Genomic DNA, 24,029 nt, shown 5'->3' with positions numbered 1-24,029 from the left:
GCCGAATTTCCGTATAAACGGAAACCGCTATGCCGCTAAGTCGAGCCACGCGCGGAAGGAAGGACGGAAGCCGCATTTCCGTCTCCAACAAGCCAGGTTGATCATTGTGGCCGGCTTGTGTGAGGGAAATTGAACTTCCAAACACAACAAAGAACCTTAATTATGAAAATATCACAAAAAATCCAAATCTTGGCCAAATTACAGAATATCGTCTATGTTTTACACTATAAATAAAAACTGATGGTTTTGTTTGTCGTTCAGGTAAATATTGAGTTTTATCATTTATGATACCGTGTAAAATAAAAGATAATATTACGTCGTTTGTCATAATCGTCCAGGTCTTCCCATCAATCGTTCAACAAAATTTCTCTCCGGTGCAGCACCGATTAGGCATCAAAGAAATTTCTTCCCACCACGTGCTCGAAGAAATGAGTGACAGGGAAATGAAGAGATAAGCCATTATTATTAAATTCATTTTTTTTATCAAGGTATTGATTTATTATTAAATTAAAAATACATAAATTATTTGTTCATGTAATCTGAACTCTCCACGTGTACTTCCGTGAGTACCAAAATTACGTGTGTATGATTTTGGTCATCTAAAAAAGATTAATGAACTTTGGTTTTAGGTCTCTGTACGGCCTTCTAGAAACGCTTATATATATTCAATGGTTCCCTCCAACGTTCAAAACCCTCCGAAACTTCTATTTCCTTCCGAAACTCTACTCTCAACTTTACTTTTCTCCGGCTCTTCAATGGTGAGATTAAGCCCTCTCTCTCTCTCTCTTAATTTTTTCTCATTTCTCTCTCTGTTTCTCACTCGTCTCTGCTAATCAGGAACGGCAGCAAGAAGAACGGCCATCTCCAACGCTCGAGGACTGCCTGAAGCTTCTGAGCGGCGAGAGAGACGAACAACGCCTTGCCGGTCTTCTCTTGGTTACCAAATTTTGCCGGAGCGATGATCTCGTTGCTCTCCGTCGGATTTTTGACGCAGTCGGCTCTCATTTTCTCGATCGCCTCCTCTGGACTGGTAAGTTAAGTTCTGAGGTATTCTTTCTCGTTTTTTTTTTTTTTTTTTTTTTCCTTCAATACGAGCAGGTTTGGATTTACGGTTTGATGTTGCCCTAGATTTGTCTGTTTGGCTACGAGTCCTGAATAGTAATTCTCGGATGCTTTTTCTTGCTGTACTGTCTAATAGATTTGCGATTAACAAAATTGGAGTAATGAGTGTGGTTAGGGTTCTTGCATTTCCTAATTAATTGGTCTAAAAATGCAAATTAGTTTTGTTTTTGTTTCGACTAAAAACTGAAATTAACATCACATGTTTGTGTCTGATTCCTGTTTCGTGATCATTGACTTAATTTTACCTGGTTTAGGCGACTGAAGAACATGTTATTGACTGAATATTGTTTATCCAAGATTTTAGGTTTTCTCTCCATTTTATATATTTTTTTTCTCATACTCTGGTTTTCTTCTTTTGTTCGCATCTTGTTTGGCAGGAGCGGGAAAAGGAGCTGTTACTGGCAACCATGGTGATAATCGTGATGCATATTTACAGTTGTCGGTAACTGTTCTGGCTGGATTTTGTCGCGTCCCTGATATTGCTGCTTCACAAGATATGGTTTCCAAGATTCCAGTTGTTCTGGAGATTTTATCCAAACAGTAAGCTTCTTATTGCGAAAACTCATTAATTTGATTGACTATAGAAAAAACGAAAAAGAGGTATATAATTGTTTCATCTTTTGGTATTTTGTATTGGTTTTCCTCCTATATAATCTCAAGTTCCTAAACAAACTCACTCAAGCATTTGGATTTGGAAGACCAAAGATGGTCTTATGTCTCTGCATCAACTTATCTTTCTAATAATGTATGTTAGGACATGAGTTAGTTCATCATGACATAATAGTTTGGTTGTAAGGAATGAACGTTTCTAAATTTTTGTAAGCTCATGGAAAGTTGTCGTTGAAGAGTGTTGTTCAATAGTTGCTTTGTTATTTTGTCTTATGCCGTGTGCACTAAATTACCAGTTCCTTTTATTTCTGTTTTTTTATAGAGACGGTTCTTCCTCGTCAGTTCTTGAAGAGTGCTACGAGTTTCTATATTTGGTTTCCTCTGCTTCCGAGGATGGAATCGTGACATGGTATGAAACTGGGGGCCTAAAAATGTTAGCTACTCATATGCCTGTCTTTCCAGATGGTAACTTTCCTCTTTTTTGTTGTTGTTGGTAGTCTTCTTCTTTCTTCATTTGTACACGTTTCTTATTTATTGCAAGAGGGTTTACATTAGTTTATTTGTTGGCCTCTTGCTATGCTGTTTTTCTTGTTTTTTGTGCAGTCCTTGATTTCTTTGTTGGATAAAGACCGGGCAATGATTGAGATTTGTTCTTTCATTTGCCCCGCTCCCCATTCTGTTTATTTAACTGGATGCTTCTTGGTAATTGGATTATGCAAATTATACAGGCTCTCATCAGATTGGGCTGGCTATGAAATTCATACAATTGTTACTTAGTAAGGTGTCTCTGGATGCTATTTGTAATGGCTATCTACTCGAGCTTTCATTGACTGTGAGTATCTGTACATGCTGTTTCATTTTTTTATTGTCTATTGTATATTGAAATCATATACATGCTTTGTTTTCATGTTGATATATGATACTTTGGATTTTTCCTTGTAATTTAGGTTGTCATAGTAGCTAGACAATTTGCTGTCTCACATGATGCTGTAAAGTTTGAAGCAATGCACCTACTGTCTACCATCCTGTCATCAAGTCATTCGGTACTCAATTATTATATGTTTCTAACATGTAATTTTTCAGTTACATGTAGTTGAATTATATTTTTAAAAGCTACAACAGTGCTTTCTTATTTACAGGCACCACTGCATGAGGCTCTCCGTATATTACCTGATAGCGATTGGCAAGGTTATATGCGTGATGGTATTGTGGCTATTCTACAGAACCGTGTTGGTATGCCAAACTTTCCATCTCGCGCTTTCTCTCCATTGGATGACTCTACATAATTTAGCATATAACCATTTGTTTATGTTGGCTTTTAGTCTGAAATCCTAAATATCTTATCTTTAAATGGTAGTTCCTGAAGAAAAGCTCCATGCACTAACTTTAGCCGAGTCAGTGATATCGATCCTAGGTGAGAGGTGGTTGTTAGGACAGGTAACCTTGCCAAAGATGGAAGAGCCTATTCCGGTCGATAGGTATGTAATTATTATTATTTTTTTATTATTTTTTATTTTTTTGTGTTTTACTATATGGCATTATCATTTCTTGTTTGAATGGGGTGTTTGTCTGTTTTCTGTCTTCGATGTTGGTAACTGTGTGTGCTTGCCATAGGTATATGATTGTGCCGCTTTCTCTTGTTTATTTTGCACGGTACTCTTGGCTCCTTTTGTTTTCTCAGGTGCTTGATGCTTGTTTTAGAGCAATCACGGGTTGAGGTTTCTGTCCTTTTGAACGAGCTTGCGTACTTGAAATATGAAGCGTCGAAGAGTTCTTCATCTATAGATGATGAAGTCCATCTCAAGCAACGGACTTTGGCAACTCCCTTTTCTCTTATTGAAAAAATAATTAAACTAGTATCTGTTGAAAACGAAGGTATGCCAATGTCTTGGAATAGCATCCTAGTGTGCACATTTTCTCACAGTTGGATTGCATGTCTCTCGTATTCTTCTTAATACTGGTCTCAGGAAACTTAATTGATGAGAGTACCACAATAAGGGTGATCAAGGGGCTGAATGAGACAATTGGCATAGTTCTAGAATATCTGCAAGATGCAAAGGTATTACTGGTGATTTGTATGCACCAGTAATAATAAATTATTTAATTATGTTGGCTTGCGATTCTACAGGAGCATGGGCAGAGGAAAGGGGATGATCTCCTTGCTTCTGTGCGTGTCGTTGGAAGGTATTCTTTCCTTTCTATTGCATGCACTGTGACCATGCTCAGGCAAACTTTATAGATATTCTCCAAGAAAATATGTGTGGACAAGTAAATGCCAATGGATTTTTGTTTCAGCTACCTTGCAGAAACACCAATTGCATGCAAGGAGAAGGTCAGAGAATTGTTGGGGTACATGCTCTCCATTGAAAGTGAAGAGGAAGACAGGTTCTTGATCTAATATATATATATATATATATATATATATATATATATATATATATATTTACTTTTTGTTTGGATGCCACTAGATGACTATTTCTCATTCTGCCGACATATCGAAACTGAAGTAGGACTTTGGTTGAAAGTTTATTTTATCATTTGCAGCCCATTTTACTCTGTCTGTTTTCTGCTCCCATTGCTGTGTCAATTGACGATGGACATTGAGGGATGTAAAGCCGTGGTTTCTTCTGGAGGGCATAAATCTGTAAGTCTGAATAGTTGCAGTAAACTCGTTTGGTGTTGTGATGCATTTATGCGAATTCTTTTCAAGTTTCAGCGTGCTGTTTTGTAGTTATTGTAGAATTGATTTGGTTTTCCCTTTTCCCAGAAGATATCAAGCTTATTGAGTCTGCTTGCAGGTTATCAACTGCCTTGTAAATTTGATTGGGCCAAACAGATGTAGGATCGACAACAAGGGCTGTGTCTTCTTGGCATGTGACACATTCCTGAACCTTCTATTGAAGGTGACCAAATACTCCAACTTTTTTCTTTCTTTTTTTGGGCCTCTTTCTATTAACGGAAACTTTGCTTGTTCCACAACCAGAAGGACCAAGTGGAGTTTTCTTTGGATGAATCAACCATTGTGGGTCTCTTGAAAGCACTAATACATTGGACAGGTAGCAATCGATCCTGCCTTTAAATTTCAAATATCTTTTGTTCATAATGCTAAAATCATGTTTCCTAATTGAAAATTGAACTTTTTTCACAGAGGGCGTTGATGAGCCATCAGTTGTGATGATGGGCTCATGCATTTGCTCGCTGATATGTGATTTGACGACTGAAGCTGTGCTTCTACGCCATCCTAACTTTGATCAAAGAGCTCTTAAAAGTCTCTCGATGCTCATTGCTAGAAGTTTGGGTTCTTGCAGACTGGTATTATCTATTCATGTGACTGAATTGTGTATAAAGAAAGCAAAATTTAGCTTAAATTTTTGGCGATTAAATTCCTCTAAACACCAACCTACTTATTCCAATTTCATTACAGGATATGTCCTCGGATCCTGAAGGAAATTTGGATCTTCTTGAGATTATTGAAGCAGGTTTATCGAATTTTAGTGAAAGTACCGAGTTTTTCTGTCCCTCTTTTTTTTTTTAACATTGATACTTAGAAAGACCTTTAATATGTCATAGGATATGCTCGATGGGCTGCTCGGTTCCCTTATGTGAGAGATGCAGTTGAAAGATAAGTGGACTACACTAATTGAATTACAAATTTCCTTCCTAGAGGTAACGCTTAGTTGTGGTTTATCTGTTAATTCTTTCACTTTGCTATATAAAGAATTACTGAAGAGTAAATACTATTTGTCTATTTTACTCGTGAATTAATCAGATCGACATTGGAACGTTGCGAAGCGAAGAAGGGGCTCGAGGGCAACTCCTAAGGCTAAGCAGACTATCGGATTTCGAATGTATCATTGCTTAGACTTGACTTTGTTATGGCAATCATCTTTAATTATGTGTTTATTGTGTGTTGGTGTGTAGAATATGATGCATAGATAATTATTCATATTAGATATGGAGAAAAGAAAAAGCTATTTTTAAAAAGTGATTCGAGTCACACGCTTGATTATGTGTGAAAGTATGCGTGGCAAATAATTATGACAATCGTGCAAAATGTAAATTTGTTCTTAGTTCATGTTGTCAATCAAGTTTGATAGAAAACGGAGGAAAATCAAGCTGATCTTGGAGCATGGCGGGTCAATATATATAGCCATGATCTTGGAGCATGGCGGGTCAGTATAATAGCATGGGCTGATTCAAGTCAATAATTGAGTTTTAAGGTAAGTATATTTATATTTCACAGAGCTAACACTCGGTTTTTATTTTATCTGATAATTCACATGCCCAAACGCATTTTATAATACAAATTACTGTTAAAATAATATTAAATGCTTACAATTTGATTTAGATGTAGAATATTCTTTGTTTATTGTTCTTTGTAACATTGAACCTTTAGGCGGTGTTAAGTTTAAGAGCACTGATAATCATCAGTGCGCTGATGATATCAATTTCGTAAATTTAGGTCCCGTTTGGTTAAGTTTTCCATTCCTGTTTTCTGTTTTCTGATTCTAAATTCTAGAAAACAGTTTTAGAAAAACTGTTTGGTTATAAATTCAGAAAACAGATTTAGAATCATGTTTCTGTTTTCTTTGAAATTTGTTTAGAAAACAAAAAACAATGAAAAGTTGTTTTCTATTTTATCTCTATACAATTGAATGGAAAACATAACCAAACAACATTTAAAATATTCCGAAACGTAATTCTAAATCTGTTTTTTAAATTTAAAAATTAAAAATCAGAAAACAGAATTTTAAAACAGAAAACGAGTTTAGAAAACTAAACCAAACGGCCCCTTAATCATTATGAGTTTCATGGAACAAGGACAATTACAAAAGCTAAACAAAACACATAACTTAAGTTGAAATAAGATTTTAATTTGAGTAATCATTTTTTAACTTGGATTAAAAGTTGTATTTTTTTTTTTCTTGATGTTTTTAACTTAATAGTACTTTTTTTTTTACTTAGATATATATATATATATATATATATATATATATATTTTCTGGTCGTATACAGTTTCAATTTAATAATATAGCTAAATAGCCTCCCTTATTTAGATAGATTTGGATTTGGCCAACATTCTGTTAATTTCGGGTTAATAACCAGCCCAATTTATTTACATATATAAAAATACCAAAATAGCCTCCCAACTGTTCCCGCTCATTAATCTCACGAAAATTAAAATCATTAAAAGCAATATCTGCCGTGATTAAACCACAGATACACGCAATCTTCTTCTCCTTCTTATCCTTCTTCTCTTCTGCGCTCGGACCAAACATCTTCTTCTTCTCCTTCTTCTCTTCTGCGCGCGGCCACCAGCACCAGCCCAACCCGAGCTTCTCTTCCTCGCGCACGCCATCCCGCTGAGACCGAGCGCCATCGTCTTCTTCTCCTTCTTCTCTTCTGCGCGCGGCCACCAGCACCAGCCCGAGCCCGAGCTTCTCTTCCTCGCGCGCGCCATCCCGCAGAGACCGAGCGTCGCCGTCTTCATCTCCTTCTCTTCTGCGCGCGGCCACCAGCACCAGCCCGAGCCCAAGCTTCTCTTCCTCGCGCATGCCATCCTGCTTAAACCGAGCGCCGCCGTCTTCTTCTCTGCTGCGCGCGGTCACCAGCACCAGTCCCTTCGTCCTCCAACGTGTACTCGCTGTTCTCGCTCCGAATGACCTCGCGATACCTCTCCTCCATCGATTCGGAGAAATAAAAGATTGGAAAAAATGGATGAACGCTCTGGTTTTTAGATCCAATAAGAAAGAAAACAAAGGTAAAGTTTTTTTTTTTGTGCGTATTTGAGTTGTAAATAAGAGTCATGTAAATTATAAATTGTAAATTGATGTCATGTTAAATATACTGGTTCATTTACAATCTGCAGAAAGTCTGTTTTTGTTTCTAACAATCAAATTTGTGAGAAAAATACACGTTATTTACTGGAATCTTGTTAATAGACAGTAAATACAAAATTTATTTACAGTTTATTTGTATTGTAAATGAGCTGACAAATCAATTAACATCATATAACGTGAAAATTATGCGAACAGAGATCCTTACCAGATTCAATGAGCGAAAATGAAGAATAATTTTTCAGATGAATGAAAACAAAGATAATAAATGCTAATTATATTGAAATATGGTGTATATATTATTCTGCTACAAAAATAGAAACAAATTTTCTATTTCCAACCGCTTAAATTTCAAATACACACGTCCAACAAATCAGGAAATGCAATAACTGTTTTCTAAAACAGTTTATTCCGAATATAAAAAACCGATATTAAATGAGCCAACACACGTCCAAATAACTACTTACCCTTTTGGTTTATTTCAAATTTTAAAAAAAACTGCCTCTAATATAATGAAGGCGAATTAATAAGGGCAAATGAGTAAAAAAAATTCAGTTAATATTATGTCACGTAAGCGTATTGGCTATTAACGAATAATTAACTAAATGTTGGCTAAAATACAATTGTCAACGTTTGTAAGGCTTATATGGCCAATTTTTTGTTTAATTTATAGACCAGGGGTTGGCAATTTTAATTTGAAAAATTGGTATACGTGGATTCTTAATGTAGTTGGACTGTTGGTATTATTAGAATGTGTGTAATAAATATGATATATGGAAAATTCTCTGTTTATGCAACGTTACGAAATTGGCATTCATGCAAATTGTTATGTAACCGCTTAACAGAAGAAGCTATTAGATACTTAATATAAGAGTATTTTTCTTTATTTTCCTTTCTTTTTTTTTTTTTTTCTTTTATACTGAAGCTAGTTTTATTTAGGTTTAAAAATATGAGATAGTTTTGGAATTATCATATTCTAACGAGATATTTCCCCAGGCGAGATACTAAGTTACAGCATTGCACAGGTCGATACTCACAGCGCCTAGTATCCATCATTTACGGCTAGTATATGCTCTCGTCCAAGGTTTAAAATATCGATACCGATACTCATATCGAGATTCTGATTTTACGGATATATCGAGCATCAACTATATCGACGGATATTCTATAACAATTTTAATACTGTCGATTATATCGGTGATATATAATGGTGTATTGATTACCGACGGATATATCGACAAAAATCTTACAATAAAATATGTACCACTATTTATATTTTTAAATTTCTAAGAAAAAAATCAAATTTAAAATATACCTATAACTTTTTTTCTTATAAATATACATTATCAATATTTACATTACTTTCTCAATATTAAAAAATGTAATAAAATAATTTTTTTCAAAGAAATTGTAATATTTTTCTACTACATAAAAATATTCTTTAAAATAATAAAAAGGATTAGTATTATATATTTAATTATTTAGTCTAGTATATATATATTATATATAAGGGCATTGTAGATTTATAGCCAAAACTAAATTATAAAATTGAGATGTAGCCAACGTATGCTAACTTTTAGGGAAATAACCAATGACAATTATATTTGACTTGAACATCCTTATATTAAACATGTTATAATTAACAAAAAAAAATGTAAATAATTTAAAAATTCGACAATTAATGATAATTAATGTACCAATGGTGAACTCCAGCGGAATTCTATAATAGTAGACATGATTTTTCATCTAACATAATGGGTCTATTTTTGAAGCTCTTATCGCTACGAATCCGTAGGGTTTGGAATCACTCAATTTCGAGTTCATATGCGGAATATATGGATTTTTGAAGTTTTGATGAATAAAAAAAAATGTATGAGAGAGAAAGTGACGAATCACTGTAGCAAAAAAAAAAAAAAAGTTGAAGGACAAAATAGGAAATTTGGTTGGTTTATTCAAGTGCCGCCTCATCTGTTTTGCTATTTTCCTAAAAGTTTTCAAACGTTGCCTATATCCAAAACGTGATATTTGGAATAGGTTAATAAGTTACAATCTTTTATATACAATACGTTATATGTCATATAAATATATGTATATGTATTATAAAATATAAATAAGGTAATATTGATAGTATCATTATACTAAGTAAAATTAATAAGTAAAAGATATAAATAATAAGAAATAAAAAATTTTAAAAATAAAAATAAAATAAAAAATAGTAAATTGTTTATTTTTTTTTTATTAAAAAAATTCAAATTTGGACGATATTTTGAATTTTTTAACTACTAAAAATTATCGGTATTTTGTCGATATATATCATCGATATTTATAAAACGATAACGATTATAACTGATATTTTACGGAGACTCTTCAAAAAATGATATATCGACGATATATCACCAACATATCTCGATATGTTGAATAGATGACCTAGCAAACGAAACTTTTGGATAGACCCAAAAAAAAATAAATGAAAAAAATGTCACTCGGAATAAATGAAAGACGTTTACTTCTCGTACCATCTTTTCAAATTTAATTCTTCAAATTTCTTTAACTACTTATTGAATTTTTTTGTCATTTAAAATTCCATTTGACTTTTTCTAATTGTTACTGTTTATTTAGCTTTTTTTTTTTTTTTTTTTGCAATTTCATTTATAATAAGTCAAATTTTGTCTGAATTTTTTTTAAAAAAAAGAGATATTTTTTATGTAAATTTTGAAAACACGAGATATTTTTAGTATTATCATCTTCAAATAAGATTTGAAGATATTTGTGTTAATTTAGTAAAAAATAAAATTAAAATTAAAAAAAAAAAGGTAAAAGATAAAATCGAAAAGTAATCAACCACCACCGTTGAACCAGATTTCGAAGACTTTCAGTAAACCGAAGCCCGCCACTTCGTGTCCTCTTCCTGTATTTGTCACTACTATTATATTAGCACATAGTTGACATTTTTAGAAGACAGCTCTGTATGGAAATACATACATCAGAAATCAGAACCGAACCGAAGAGAAAAAAGTAAAAAGAGAGAGAGAGAGGGAAAAGAGAAGATGGGGTGTGGTAATACGTTCTTCACGGTGCTGGTAACACTATCGGTGGCTCTGATAACATACAACATCATAATCTCAGCCAACGCGCCTCTGAGGCAGGACTTTCCGGGGCCGTCGCGGACGATCTCGGTGGACCCCGTTGTGAGGATGCCGACGGAGAAGTCGGCGGCGAGATCGGGGTCGAAGCGGCTGTTCCACACGGCGGTGACGGCGTCGGACTCGGTGTACAACACGTGGCAGTGCAGGGTTATGTATTACTGGTTCAAGAAGTTTCAGAACCAGCCCGGCTCCGAGATGGGCGGTTTCACCAGGATCTTGCACTCCGGCAAGTCCGACAATTTCATGGACGAGATTCCCACTTTTGTCGCCCAGCCTCTGCCTTCTGGGATGGATCAGGTCAGAGATCTCATCTCTCTCATGTGATCTTAATTCCGAATCAGAAGTTTTTAGGAGATTTTGACGTTGGCTTTCCTAATTTCAGTTGGGTATTTAGAACGAGTACTACATTTGGTATTTGCTAGTATTAATTGAGTTGAGGTATTGGAAGAATGGTTCATTTTTTTTTTTTTATGACTTGTTTTGATTTTGGCCACATTTTTTTGGGTTTCTTTTTTTTTCACCTTTTGAGCAATACGAGTCAGTTATTCTTAACTTTTTTTTTGTTCTTATCGCAGGGGTATGTAGTTCTCAACAGACCGTGGGCATTTGTACAGTGGCTTGAGAAAGCAGACATAAAGGAAGAGTAAGTGACAATGGCTTCTTATTTTTAATTTGTGATTATTTGACTAATTTTAATTGCTTATTGTGTTGTGTGTTTCTCTAGTTACATACTGATGTCTGAGCCGGATCATGTTATCGTTAAGCCCATTCCCAACTTATCTAAAGACGGTCTCGGTGGTGCATTTCCCTTTTTTTATATCGAACCAAAGAAGTATGAGTCGGTCATTAGGAAATACTTCCCCGTCGAAAACGGACCAGTGACTAAAATTGACCCGATTGGTAATTCTCCGGTCATTGTCGGGAAGGTACGTAAACTCTTTTTTTTTTTTATATATATATCTTTTTTAGATTGGGCCTTGCTTTTGGGTGTTATATGCTAATTCAAATTACTTAATGACAGGAATCTCTGAAGAAAATCGCTCCCACGTGGATGAACGTGTCTCTGGCGATGAAGAAGGATCCCGAAACAGACAAAGCTTTCGGCTGGGTTCTTGAAATGTGCGCTCTCTCCCCTTTGATGACTCTGATCATCAAGTGGTCTCTCAGTTTGTTCATTATACTTAAACTTAATTTGGTCTCGTGATAATAGGTATGCTTATGCTGTTTCATCTGCTCTCCACGGCGTCGGCAACATCCTATACAAGGATTTCATGCTTCAGGTTCGACACATTACCGGCCCTTTTTTCATTTTTACATGTTTTTTTTTCCTCGTAATTTTACATTTTTACATCTTTTTTTTTTTTTTTTGCTTTTCATCTTCTGCTTCAGCCTCCGTGGGACAAAGAAATTGGCAAGAAGTTCATAATCCATTACACGTATGGTTGCGATTATAACATGAAGGTATTTTGTTCTTTGATACATCCACATAGTTTGGCTAAAGATTAAAGTGTGAATCGCGACTATTATCGACTCTCTTTTTTTTATATATATTTTAATATGGTATTGGTTTGCAGGGCGAGTTAACATACGGTAAAATAGGAGAATGGAGGTTCGACAAACGATCGTACGATCTGACTCCTCCGCCTAGAAATCTCACTCTCCCTCCACTTGGTGTTCCAGAAAGTGTGGTATGTTTTTTTAATGGCTTACAAAGTTGTTTTTAGTTCAATTTCAAATTAGGGACAAGGGTCTTTATTTGGTTGTTCACATCAAAGTAAAATTTTCTTATAGAGTTAGTGACATAATGTGGAGTACTGGACTGGGTCTCTTAATAGATTTAAGAGACAATATAGAATTAAGATGATAATAATAGTAAAAAAGAAAAACATTTGATTCATGTATATTTTAGTTTGTTGTTTTGTTTCACACGTTGAGGAAGGTCAGTATTATCATTGTCAATTATGAGTTAGCTGGCAATACGCTTTTTCTTCATTGCCAATTGCGTTTTCTGTCGAGTGTATTTTTGTACAGTTGAAAATTATATAATGTGGTTCCGTGTACGTTAAATTTATATAAACAAACAAGAACGAACAAGTCAGGATTGAAGTTTTCTTCTATTTCATTTTATCTTGCAATTATTTTAATGGGAGAAAAAAAAAAGATATTCAAACTCAGATATTTTGTATTATCATTGTGCCAGTTGGGTTTTTATTATATTCTCTTTTAGTGTTTTGTCTTTTCCCTTGCGGGAATCTTCCGCTGCCTAATTTGTGGGTGTCTTTTATGTTTTTTGGCCTATGGAATAATTTTGCATTGTCAAGTGTGATAAATAATATAATCAAAATGTGATAAACATTGCAGGTGACTTTGGTGAAAATGGTGAATGAGGCCACAGAAAACATCCCGAATTGGGGATCATAAATATGAGTTGGTTAGGTATCGCTTAACGACTACCCATGTTTTTAAAGCCTCTTTATTTTATTTTTTTTGGTTATTCCTCGTCTTTTGCGATTTATTTACAAAGGTGATGTTCCATTGGCGTTAATTTTGGCAATCGAGCGTTACATTTAAAATCCCACCCGAAATGGGGCTTCAGTCTTTGTGTCTGTGGTATGCTTTTGGCTGTAGAGAATAAGCATTGAAATCGCTGTGTTGCTTGCTGGTGGTGAGTACCATCGTTACTTGTATATAAATGAGTCAATTTTACATTACGAGGATAAGTTTTACGGAATGAAAGCTCATGTTGGCATTTAAGGTATATTAATAGAGCATTTTCACTCCATCTCTATCTTAGAGATTGAGATAGATATACTCAAAAATAAAAAATAAAAATAAAAAAGATGATGACAATAGTAGATTTTCATATTTAAAGATCCACCGTTCAATCTCTCTAATTTTTTTTTAATAAAAGTTTTTAAAAATTAAAAATTAGCCCAAAATTTAATTTATAACTATAATTTGATACTTTATATGTATTTATTTATAAATTAGTTAATTCTTAAAAATGCTAATTCAAATACAACTTATAGACCATTTGTTGGAGAAATATTCGAATTCTTAAGTCTAAATTTATTTATTTGTATAATCAATTAATATGCTATGGTTTATTTATTTTTATTATGAAATGTAATGCTTTAATTTATGTACTTTGTTATCAATCAATAAATTATATCATATTTTGTGCAATAGAGGAATAAATTATCATTTTTTGCATTTTTTGGACATATTATCATTTTGGTTATACAGCGTGTAAATATGACTATATACCAAATAGACCTCTTAATAATATATATGTATTTGGATTATTATGAAAAAATTAATTTTGTTAGGCGAATTTGTAATATATATAAATAGTAATAATAGGTTAAAACTAAAATCCGAAATTGTAATATATATAAATAATAATAATAATAATAATAGGTTAAAACTAAAATATAAAAAATTATAGTAAGAGAGGAAATACTTAGGATATTCTTTAAAGAAGATATAAAATAGAGATGAAGTTGAGATAAAAAAAATACTATTTATTGATGTAAATATGTAAAACAGAGATGGAAAATAAAGATGGAATGGAGATGATCTTAGGTGACGTATAAAATGGAGATCAAGGAATGAAACTTTTTTGATGCAACATTCTCTACAATAATTACTTTTGAGCAAATAATTATAACTATTTTATTATATTAAAATGGTCCTCAAAAAATTAATTGTGGTATTTGCATAAAAATGCCAATTTTTATTTTTTAATGAATTAAAAAAAATTAATAATATTTATACACAAAATTAAAAATCGTATTTATAATCTAGAAAGTATCATATCTGGAATTGTTTAAAATTTTATTTAATAACTTAAGTGTAAAATATAATTACCTTTTTTTAAATTATTCAGATTTTTTTTATAAGTCACAGGTGTTGAATTTCTTTACAAGAGTAGTTAAATTTTCATGAACTGAAATACTACAAAATAATAGTTTAAGGATCATTTTGTTTACGTAAATTAATATATGTGCCAAAACCAATGTTTAAAATTTCGAGGTATTTCGGGGAAATTGCGTGGAAATTTCGTTATTTTTTGGATTCCGGCACAAAAATGAACATTTGTCGTTTCGCGTATTTTTTTCGTCGGCATTCCCAGGAATTTCGACCGTGCCCACATTATTTACACGTTGTCTGTGCAAAATCAACAATATTTCCGTCATTTCTTGGAATGTTGCCGAAATTCCTGTATTATTCCCACTGTTTTGTGCCGACAGTTTGAGTTTTTGATGAAATCGAATCGTTATAATTTTTTTTTTGGAAAAAGCTTGTTGAATGAAAAATGTGTATTTATGTTGTGTGGTTCATATATATTTTTCTCAATTTATTTTCTAATAGAATCCAAATTTATTTTATATTTGAGACTTAGATTTCAAAGTTAGAATGCGTTTTGAACTTACTATTGAGTCAACCTACTATTGTGTCTTTTTATCTATGTTGAACTTAATATGTGTTTCGAACTTATCTTTATTTTTTAACATATTAAGTGTTTTAGACCTTTTGTTTATGGTTTTTTTTTTATGATATGTTAAATTATTACGTATGTTGGAGACTTGAATTTGGAGTTTAAACTTATTATGTGTGTGTTTGAAACTAATTTATTTGTTATATTAATATTTATGCAACATTATTTCCGTCGGCATTTCCGTGTTTAATCGAAATTTCCGTCGGCACCGCAATTTCCGTCGACATTTTTTTAAGCAAATTTCCACAGTTTTTCCGTCGCAATTCCCATCGACCACCGCAATTTCCGTTTTTTGAGGTCATCGGCACGAAATCGATCGTCGGCATTTCAATCCTTGGCCAAAAACACTGTTGCTTATCAGTACTCTTCATGCAAAAACATCTACTAAACTAATGGTTTATGTACATGGCACCTAGTTAGAAAAGAAATGGCTGTGTATCATATGATCGTACACAATAACATAAGAAATCTAGAGACATTCGGTGAGCAAAACATAAAAAAAAAAAATATATATATATATATATATATATAATAATAATAATAAAATTAAGATAGCCTGCATTTTTTTTAATTGCAAAAACATGGTATTTCTTTACCTTCATCTTCATGGTTAAAATGGTAGTCATATGTTATCTCGTCTCCAAGAAATATATCTCTCTCCGCGAAAAACACCACCTGCGTGAAAATCCCCAAAGAAATTTCTTAAATCTCCATTTACCAAAAAAAGGAAAACTAGCCTTACTAAGAAATGTATTTTAAAAGATAGATAACCCGAATTTTAATTCATTCTATTCGAAAAAAAGAAAATTAAAACAATATAGAAGTGTATATGATCATCAGCTTATAATAAGGGAAAATGTAAACATATTTACCTTCTTATCGTTCCTCATAGATATCACTTTGGCCACGCAGTTTGGCTGATCATGTTGATGAAAATAGTCGATGAATAAAAATAGGAAGGTGTATAAGGTATTATATTATACCCGAGAATCGTGTTCAACATCAGATTCTGGTACTTTCGGAAGCCGTTGAATGCCTAACTTTTGGCTGTTGATATACATCCATGCATTTAAGTGCTCCTGAAGAACATAACAACCGACCTTCCTTTTCGAATGACTATAGTAATTGTAGAATAATTCAGGATAAGTTGAGTAGTTAGCTAGTCTCTAGGAGGTTGTTACGTAGTATGCAAGTTATTTTGTATTTATCTTTATCTTCGATATTATCTCCTTGTAATTAGGATCTAGTTGTTGTGATCCTATGACTATATATTCGTGAATCAATAATAAGAAATGTAGACCTTTCCACCATATTTTCTCTCTGGTTTTCGTGTTCTTCATGGTATCAGAGCAGAAATGCCTAAATACGGAAATCAGACTCATGGTCTCACCTCCTCAACCGCTATCACGCCTGTCCTCTCAGCCTCACAAAATCAGCCAAACACTGACCACTTCTCCCAGCAAATAACAAACCACAAACTCACTGGCCAAAACTATTTACAATGGTCACAATCAGTACTGATGTTTATTTGCGGGAAAAGCAAAGATGATTTCTTGACAGGAACATCAACCTCTCCCGGAGAAGAAGATCCAGCATTCAGACCATGGAAAGCCAACAACAATATGGTCATGTCGTGGCTAATCAACTCCATGACGCCAGAAATTGGTGAGAATTTTCTGCTGTATTCTACTGCTGCAGAGATATGGGAAGCAGCAAAGATCACATTCTCCAGCTCAGAGAACACATCAGAAGTTTTTGAAACTGAGAGCCATCTTCATGAGATTAAACAAGGTGAACTCTCAGTTACACAATACTTCAGTTCTCTCACTCGCCATTGGCAGAAAATCGACCTCATCGACACACACCAGTGGAGCTGTCCAGGCGACGCCAAGCTCTACAAGTCAATTGTTGAGACCAAACGGGTTTTCAAATTCCTGTCAGGACTCAACAAGGAACTTGATGAGGCCAGGGGACGAGTCATCAGCACCAAGCCGCTGCCATCTCTGAGAGAAGCATTCTCTTCCATCAGACACGAGGAGAGCAGAAGAAAGCTCATGATGGGAGATACATCATCCACAAGCCCTGATGTCTCAGCCCTCACTGTGTCAAATGAGGGTCACAGTCAAGCTGCCAAGGCATACACTGACAGGAGGACTACAAAGAGGCCTTATTGCGATCATTGTCACAAGCCTGGTCACACCAAAGACACATGTTGGCACATACATGGGAAGCCGCTTGACTGGAAGCCTCGAAGGTTCAATTCAGAGCAAGATCACAAAGGGAACTCAGCATCAGCATCTCCTTTCAGCAAGGACCAGCTGGAAATCCTCCAAGCCTTGATCAGTCAATCACAACAGGCTCCACAGGTCTCCACTGGTGGTGCACTCGTGGTAAAGAAAGGTAATATCTCACTGGTTTTCCACTCCAAAACCGACAACTCTTCCTCATGGATAGTTGATTCTGGAGCCACTGACCATATGACTGGTAACCGTGATTTATTTACCTCATACCATGAAAGTGATCAGTCAATCACAGTAATCATAGCAGATGGATCTATCTCCTATGTGAAGGGCATTGGAACTGTGAAAATCTCATCATCATTGCAACTTGACTCAGTTTTTTATGTTCCTAAACTGAATTGCAATTTACTATCTGTGCATAAGATAAATAAGGATCTGAAATGTGTTACTCACTTCACTGAGGATTCATGTGTTTTTCAGGACAGGATCTCGGGGAAGATGATTGGCAGTGCTGATGTTAAAGCTGGACTTTACCTCCTCAAACCTTCACCATATTCTAGTACATGCCTGATGACAAATAAGGATGCAAATAAAGGAAAAATCATGTTGCTACACTATCAGCTTGGCCATCCAAATTTTTTGTATCTCTCAAAACTCTTTCCATCGTTATTCATCAATTCAAATTTGAAGCATTTGCAATGTGATATCTGTCATCTATCTAAGCATACTAGAAAGTCATATGTGCCTAGTCCATACAAGCCATCTCAGCCATTTACCATGATCCATAGTGACATATGGGGACCATCAAAAAACCCCAACATTTCTGGTGCAAAATGGTTTTTACTCCTGATTGATGACCACACTAGACTTACATGGGTTTACTTAATGAAAAATAAGTCGGAAACTCCTAGTCTTATCAAACAGTTCCATCAAATGATCCTCACACAATTCAACACTCAAATCCAGATTTTCCATTCTGATAATGGCACAGAATTTTTTAACTCTATTCTGAATGAGTTTTTTCTCTCCCAAGGCATTATACACACTAGCTCATGTGTTAAAACACCACAGCAAAATGGAATCTCAGAAAGGAAAAATAGGCACATTTTAGAAGTGGTTAGATCACTCATGTTCACTACTAATGTACCTAAACAATACTGGGGAGAAGCAGTGCTCACAGCTGTTTATCTCATCAATAGAATGCCATCTAGAGTTCTAAAATTCTCAACCCCATGTCAGAAACTACTTGAAAGTTATCCACACTCAAAACTTCATTCAAACATAACCCCTAAACTTTTTGGATGCACAGCCTACACTCATCTATATGATCAAAATAAATTAGATCCTAGATCCTTAAAAGTCATTTTCATAGGCTATTCATCATCAAAAAAGGGGTACAAATGTTATTCACCATCTCTCAGAAAATACTTCCACACAATGGACATAACCTTTCTTGAAAATTGTCCTTTCTACACTTCGATTCAGGGGGAGAACTCTATAGAATCTCAGGATCCAAGCCAATCACAAAATGTTCCAACTCATGTCCAGCCTGAGCTTGTCCAAACAGAACCCACACCACAAAGTCCAGAGACCACCAACCCAACAGCTGAAACTCAAGACTGTCAATCATCAGATCCAAGTCTCCTGCAACTGAACAGCCATGATCCAGGTAACTCAACTTCAGATTCTAATTTGCATAGTAATGAGATGACTGATGAAGATCTACCTATTGCCTTGAGGAAAACTGCTAGAACTCACACACCTTATCAGATGGAGGACTTTCTCTACTATGGTCACTTATCATCTAGCAGCAAAGCCTTTGTCACAAAGATTGATCAAGTGCATGTTCCCTCATCAATTCAGGAAGCACTTTCCAGTCCAGAATGGAAGCAAGCCACATATGAAGAAATCAGAGCTTTGGAGAAGAATGACACATGGGAAATAATCTCTTTGCCACATGGAAAGAAGACTGTGGGGTGTCGGTGGTTGTTCACTGTGAAACATAATGCTGATGGAACAGTAGAAAGACTAAAAGCAAGGTTAGTAGCAAGAGGATTTACTCAAACCTATGGTATTGACTACCAAGAAACTTTTGCTCATGTGGCTAAGCAAAACACTATCCGAGTTCTACTCTCTCTAGCAGCTAACCAAGACTGGCCTCTCCACCAATTAGACATCAAGAATGCCTTTCTCAATGGAGAGTTAACAGAAGAAGTCTACATGGACATCCCTCCTGGATTTGAAGACCAGCATTCTCAAGGGAAAGTATGCAGACTGAAGAAAAGCCTATATGGACTAAAGCAAAGCCCTTGAGCTTGGTTCAGCAGATTTTCTTTAGTAATGAAGAAGGTTGGCTACTCTCAAAGTGAAGCTGATCACTCATTGTTTTCTAAGCATGGAGCTGGTGAGAAAATTACAATTCTAAGCGTTTATGTTGATGATATTGTAATTACTGGTAATCATGAAGAAGAGATTGTCAACCTCAAACAATTGCTTGCCACTGAGTTCGAGGTCAAAGATTTGGGTAAACTCAAATACTTTCTGGGAATGGAGGTGCTCAGATCTAGCAAGGGCATCTGTGTATCTCAAAGAAAGTACACTCTTGATCTTCTCAAGGAGACTGGAATGGTTGGTTGTAAACCATCAGATACCCCCATGGAGCCAAAGCTCAAACTCGACAGTGCTGAGTCTGAAGAAGCTGTGGATAGAGGAAGATACCAACGACTGGTAGGGAAGCTAATCTATTTGGCAAACACAAGACCAGACATTGGATTTGCTGTTAGCTTGGTTAGCCGGTTCATGAGCAATCCTAAGGAGTCTCACATGGAAGCTGTATTCAGAATTCTCAGATATCTGAAAGGAACTCCAGGAAAAGGGTTGTTCTTCAAGAAAAGCTCTAGCAAATGTATTGAAGTCTACACTGATGCAGACTATGGTGCATCTCAGACAGATAGACGGTCCACATCAGGGTACTGCACATTTGTCTATGGAAACTTGGTGACTTGGAGGAGCAAAAAGCAAGCAGTTGTATCACGAAGCAGTGCAGAAGCAGAGTACAGGTCACTTGCTCAAGGAATTTGTGAAGGAATCTGGCTCAGAAGACTACTCAATAGCTTGAAGGTCCCGTATGAAGAACAAGTCCGACTATACTGTGATAATGAAGCTGCCATCAGCATAGTGAAGAATCCAGTCCATCACGATCGTACCAAGCACATCGAAATAGACAAGCATTTCATCAGTGAGAAGATTGACAATGAAGACATCAAGCTACATCACATTCCTTCTCGACTGCAGCTCGCTGACATTTTAACTAAAGCTCTTCCTTCACCATTGTTCAGTGACTTGTGTTGCAAGCTAAACTTATTCAATGTGTATAGTTTAGCTTAAGGGGGAGTGTAGAATAATTCAGGATAAGTTGAGTAGTTAGCTAGTCTCTAGGAGGCTGTTACGTAGTATGCAAGTTATTTTGTATTTATCTTTATCTTCGATATTATCTCCTTGTAATTAGGATCTAGTTGTTGTGATCCTATGACTATATATTCGTGAATCAATAATAAGAAATGTAGACCTTTCCACCATATTTTCTCTCTGGTTTTCGTGTTCTTCAGTAATTATGAAAAAAAAGCCTTCACGTTTTAAACCCTTGTAACCCTGCACGTGTGTTCATATGAATGAAGCAGAACATCGGTCTTCTCAGCCTCGGTTAAAACCATGCACAAGCAATCATGTTTCTCGGTTCTAGCGCAGGTTAGTTCATCTCTTCTGAAACCACCATGTACCATGTAAGACAAAGAAATGAGCTAGAAAGTGATGAGAGAGAGAGAGAGACTTTGGGCAGAGTTTTGCATCCAGAGTAACTTATCTCAACCTTGGATCGAGTGAGTGAGGCATTTATAAAAGAGCCAAGGAGGCTATGGGTCCAAATGAGCCGAGGAGCGAGGCTCAATGACACGAGGTCCTCAAATAACGTTTTTAAATTGTTCATCTATTCATAAAACACATGTCAAAGCCTCAGTTTTAAGCTTCTTCCGCTGAAAAATCATTAAACGTAAAGTTGCCCGAATTTTAACGAAATTGGAATGAATTTTTATCATTCTTATATAGTTCAAAATATCATTTTTATAGTATTTAAGCCTCGAGAGAACGAGAATGCACTACTTTGCTTTAATGATGTTTTCAAGAGAACGAACTTTGCTGATTAAAGTATTACACAATGAAGCAATAGTTTGCTGCACTCATCCAACATAAAATAACGATTTCATGAAACTGTTGTAATTTATATTATTACATCTTTGTATTGTAAGTACATCACAACACATTACTATTAAAGGCGAAGGGATTTTTGCACGCACAGATCACTAAATCAATGGAGACAGTATATCAAAGAATCCACGTGCTTCTCCTCCGTGTGTAACCTATAGATCTTAATCTGTTGCACACTTTCATTATCTGGACCAAGTCCAAAACATGATTTTTTTTAAGCCTGCATTAAGTTCTACTTTATTCCAAATTAGCTCGGATGGGCAACACTATGCTACAATCGTAATTGAAAAATACTCTTTAGGAATTAAAATTTTGAAAAACCGAGTTCTGATCAGGGCAAAATTCAGCGTACAATTCATAAACTAAGCACATGAGAAAACAAAAAAAAAAGTACCCATTTCAAAAGGTAGACCAATCTAAAGCCATTCTCATTCCAAATATAAAGCTAATGGAAATCTCTATGGAAAACGAAATTACATTCCGGTGAAAGCCTTCTTCCCAACAGCAGCAGAACCGGCCGGGATAACTTTAAGCACATTGAACCTCACTGTCTTCGACAATGGCCTAAAAAAACACAACAAAGGAAATTTAATTGGTCATGTAAAAAGCTCATCCCGATTTATATTATTATAAATCAACTTGATTGAATGGGTCATCATCCACAAGGATCAAAGTCAAACCTGCATTGACCAATGATGACATGGTCTCCCTCCTTCACACGGAAGCATGGGGACACATGGGCTGGGATGTTCGAGTGCCTTTTCTCGTATCTAAACAATTATGTACATACGGTTAAAGTTCAATACCTTGAATGGGAATTGACAAAAAGATAACAATATTATATTCATACGGTTAACAATCGAACCTCTGGTACTTCTTGACAAAGTGCAGATAATTACGACGAACAATGATGGTCCTAACCATCTTGGCACTGTGACAAGTACCAGCGAGGATACGGCCTCTGATGGAAACTGTACCTGTGAAGGGACATTTCTTGTCGATGTACGTACCTGCGAAATTATACACATGTTTTGTTACGAAATTACTCATGGAGAAGAACAAAAGGACAGCGTCAACAACCAATTCAGACCGCAAATGAAAACAACACAAATCACAGAAACCATCGTAGTTATTTGCTTCCAAAAACACTCTCCCGAGTCACAAAATATAAAAAAAGACCAGTAATTTTATGTTATTCGCACTATATGCACCATATAAAGAGCCAAAACTTGTGCATGTAAAATATAGTACTATCTCTCAAGTGGAGCAACACTCCCAAAATATAAGAAACTTTCAAATAACCAGAAACTATTTACTTTCAGAAGTGTGTGCATTATTGTCGTCTTTATTAATCACAACTAATGAAATATATATTATAGTATCTCCCAAGTGGGTGTACCATTACAATTGGAACAATTTCCACATCCAACATTCCATCATCTTCCAAAACACACAACCTAGGATCTCAGGGAACGAAATGAAATAGGGTTTCTAAACCGACAATCAAACGATATAGAGATCGAAAAAGTTCATACCGTCGATAGCCTCTCTTGGGGTCTTGAAACCCAAACCGACGCTCTTGTAGAACCTGTTGCCTCCTTTCCCTGGCTTATTTCCCTTCACAGGCTTCTTCGAGCTGCGCAATATCAACAATGCTTAATTCCTAATTCAACTCGAAAACTTTTATTTTCACACAGATTCGCCAAAGATTCAACCATCGCTTCCATGAAGCAGAAACGAAATCCGATTTAGAAAACAAAAAAAAAAAGACGGAAGAAAATTCTTACCAGAGGAAGACCTTGGGCTGCTTCAAGAAAGCCTTCTCCGTCTGAGGAAAACAAACAGTCGATGTATTATTTAGAAAATTCCACGTCAATCGGAAACTTAAATCCGAGATCAAGTGTGAGTTCCAATGCAAGAAGTGTAGGGGAGAGATGAGTAGGTCGTACCTGTTCCGCCATTGCTGAAGTTTGAAGCAGTGTGTGGTGTTCTGAGCCGAATGAGAGAGGCAACGAGCACAAAAACCCTAATCAAGCAAGAGGGAAAGAGAAGATTGTAATCTAGCTTTTATAGTTGGCCCTTTTCTTTTTCGCAAAATACTGGCCTTTTAGAAAAAATGTGGGCTTGGGCTTAGCTAGTTCCATCAAACAATTTGTTATTGGGCTCATCGTTGGTGATAATCGGCCTAGCCCATAATTAAAAACGTATATTTTCATGTAGATTTTAAGCTGACCTGAAGTTTATGCCTACGAATTCTCATTACATGTATATTTTCCAAAATAGACTACTTTTTTTTTCTTTCCTATATATT

General features: G+C 35.3%; 3 protein-coding genes across 3 annotated transcripts; 2 read left to right on the top strand and 1 right to left on the bottom strand.

Moving 5' to 3' along the window:
- Positions 1 to 656: 656 nt before the first annotated feature.
- On the top strand, positions 657 to 5,868 carry LOC149391624 (neurochondrin family protein). Its single transcript, XM_089621118.1, has 19 exons — positions 657 to 758; positions 838 to 1,030; positions 1,500 to 1,662; positions 2,054 to 2,196; positions 2,460 to 2,563; positions 2,679 to 2,774; positions 2,871 to 2,964; positions 3,089 to 3,209; positions 3,413 to 3,606; positions 3,699 to 3,790; positions 3,860 to 3,915; positions 4,027 to 4,116; positions 4,276 to 4,375; positions 4,530 to 4,634; positions 4,715 to 4,787; positions 4,880 to 5,043; positions 5,156 to 5,210; positions 5,302 to 5,397; positions 5,501 to 5,868. Exons 1-18 carry the CDS (start codon positions 669 to 671, stop codon positions 5,355 to 5,357), a joined length of 1,989 nt encoding a protein of 662 aa, XP_089477244.1. The 5' UTR covers positions 657 to 668; the 3' UTR covers positions 5,358 to 5,397; positions 5,501 to 5,868.
- Positions 5,869 to 10,404: 4,536 nt separating this feature from the next.
- On the top strand, positions 10,405 to 13,450 carry LOC149391623 (Hyp O-arabinosyltransferase-like protein). Its single transcript, XM_089620574.1, has 8 exons — positions 10,405 to 11,011; positions 11,290 to 11,357; positions 11,439 to 11,640; positions 11,736 to 11,833; positions 11,925 to 11,994; positions 12,104 to 12,175; positions 12,289 to 12,402; positions 13,076 to 13,450. Exons 1-8 carry the CDS (start codon positions 10,616 to 10,618, stop codon positions 13,133 to 13,135), a joined length of 1,080 nt encoding a protein of 359 aa, XP_089476700.1. The 5' UTR covers positions 10,405 to 10,615; the 3' UTR covers positions 13,136 to 13,450.
- An 8,551-nt stretch (positions 13,451 to 22,001) lies between these two features.
- LOC149391622 (small ribosomal subunit protein uS17) lies at positions 22,002 to 23,805 on the bottom strand. The gene is made up of 6 exons (XM_089620619.1): positions 23,668 to 23,805; positions 23,506 to 23,546; positions 23,254 to 23,354; positions 22,584 to 22,728; positions 22,399 to 22,488; positions 22,002 to 22,282 (listed from the first exon to the last, which is right to left on the bottom strand). The coding sequence occupies exons 1-6, from the start codon at positions 23,677 to 23,679 to the stop codon at positions 22,192 to 22,194; spliced, it is 480 nt and encodes a 159-aa protein (XP_089476745.1). The 5' UTR covers positions 23,680 to 23,805; the 3' UTR covers positions 22,002 to 22,191.
- Between the last annotated feature and the right edge of the window lie 224 nt (positions 23,806 to 24,029).

The sequence above is a fragment of the Urtica dioica genome, chromosome 7 (assembly GCF_054948205.1).
Source record: "Urtica dioica subsp. dioica isolate 48M chromosome 7, U.dioica_male_clone48M_v1_H2, whole genome shotgun sequence".
In the NCBI taxonomy this organism is placed as follows: Eukaryota; Viridiplantae; Streptophyta; class Magnoliopsida; order Rosales; family Urticaceae; genus Urtica; species Urtica dioica.
The sequence above is the reverse complement of the archived record's forward strand: the minus strand, read 5'-3'. Positions and strand labels throughout refer to the sequence as shown.

Excerpts from the sequence above, each read along its gene's own strand:
- LOC149391624 (XM_089621118.1), top strand. The coding sequence starts at position 669 with ATGGTTCCCTCCAACGTTCAAAACCCTCCGAAACTTCTATTTCCTTCC. Across the intron at positions 2,775-2,870 it reads TCCTGTCATCAAGTCATTCG|GCACCACTGCATGAGGCTCT; the intron begins GTACTCAATTAT and ends TCTTATTTACAG. Across the intron at positions 5,211-5,301 it reads TCTTGAGATTATTGAAGCAG|GATATGCTCGATGGGCTGCT; the intron begins GTTTATCGAATT and ends AATATGTCATAG.
- LOC149391623 (XM_089620574.1), top strand. The coding sequence starts at position 10,616 with ATGGGGTGTGGTAATACGTTCTTCACGGTGCTGGTAACACTATCGGTG. Across the intron at positions 11,641-11,735 it reads CTCCGGTCATTGTCGGGAAG|GAATCTCTGAAGAAAATCGC; the intron begins GTACGTAAACTC and ends ACTTAATGACAG. Across the intron at positions 12,403-13,075 it reads TTGGTGTTCCAGAAAGTGTG|GTGACTTTGGTGAAAATGGT; the intron begins GTATGTTTTTTT and ends TAAACATTGCAG.
- LOC149391622 (XM_089620619.1), bottom strand. Across the intron at positions 23,355-23,505 it reads CAGCCCAAGGTCTTCCTCTG|CTCGAAGAAGCCTGTGAAGG; the intron begins GTAAGAATTTTC and ends GATATTGCGCAG. Across the intron at positions 22,489-22,583 it reads TTTGTCAAGAAGTACCAGAG|ATACGAGAAAAGGCACTCGA; the intron begins GTTCGATTGTTA and ends ATAATTGTTTAG.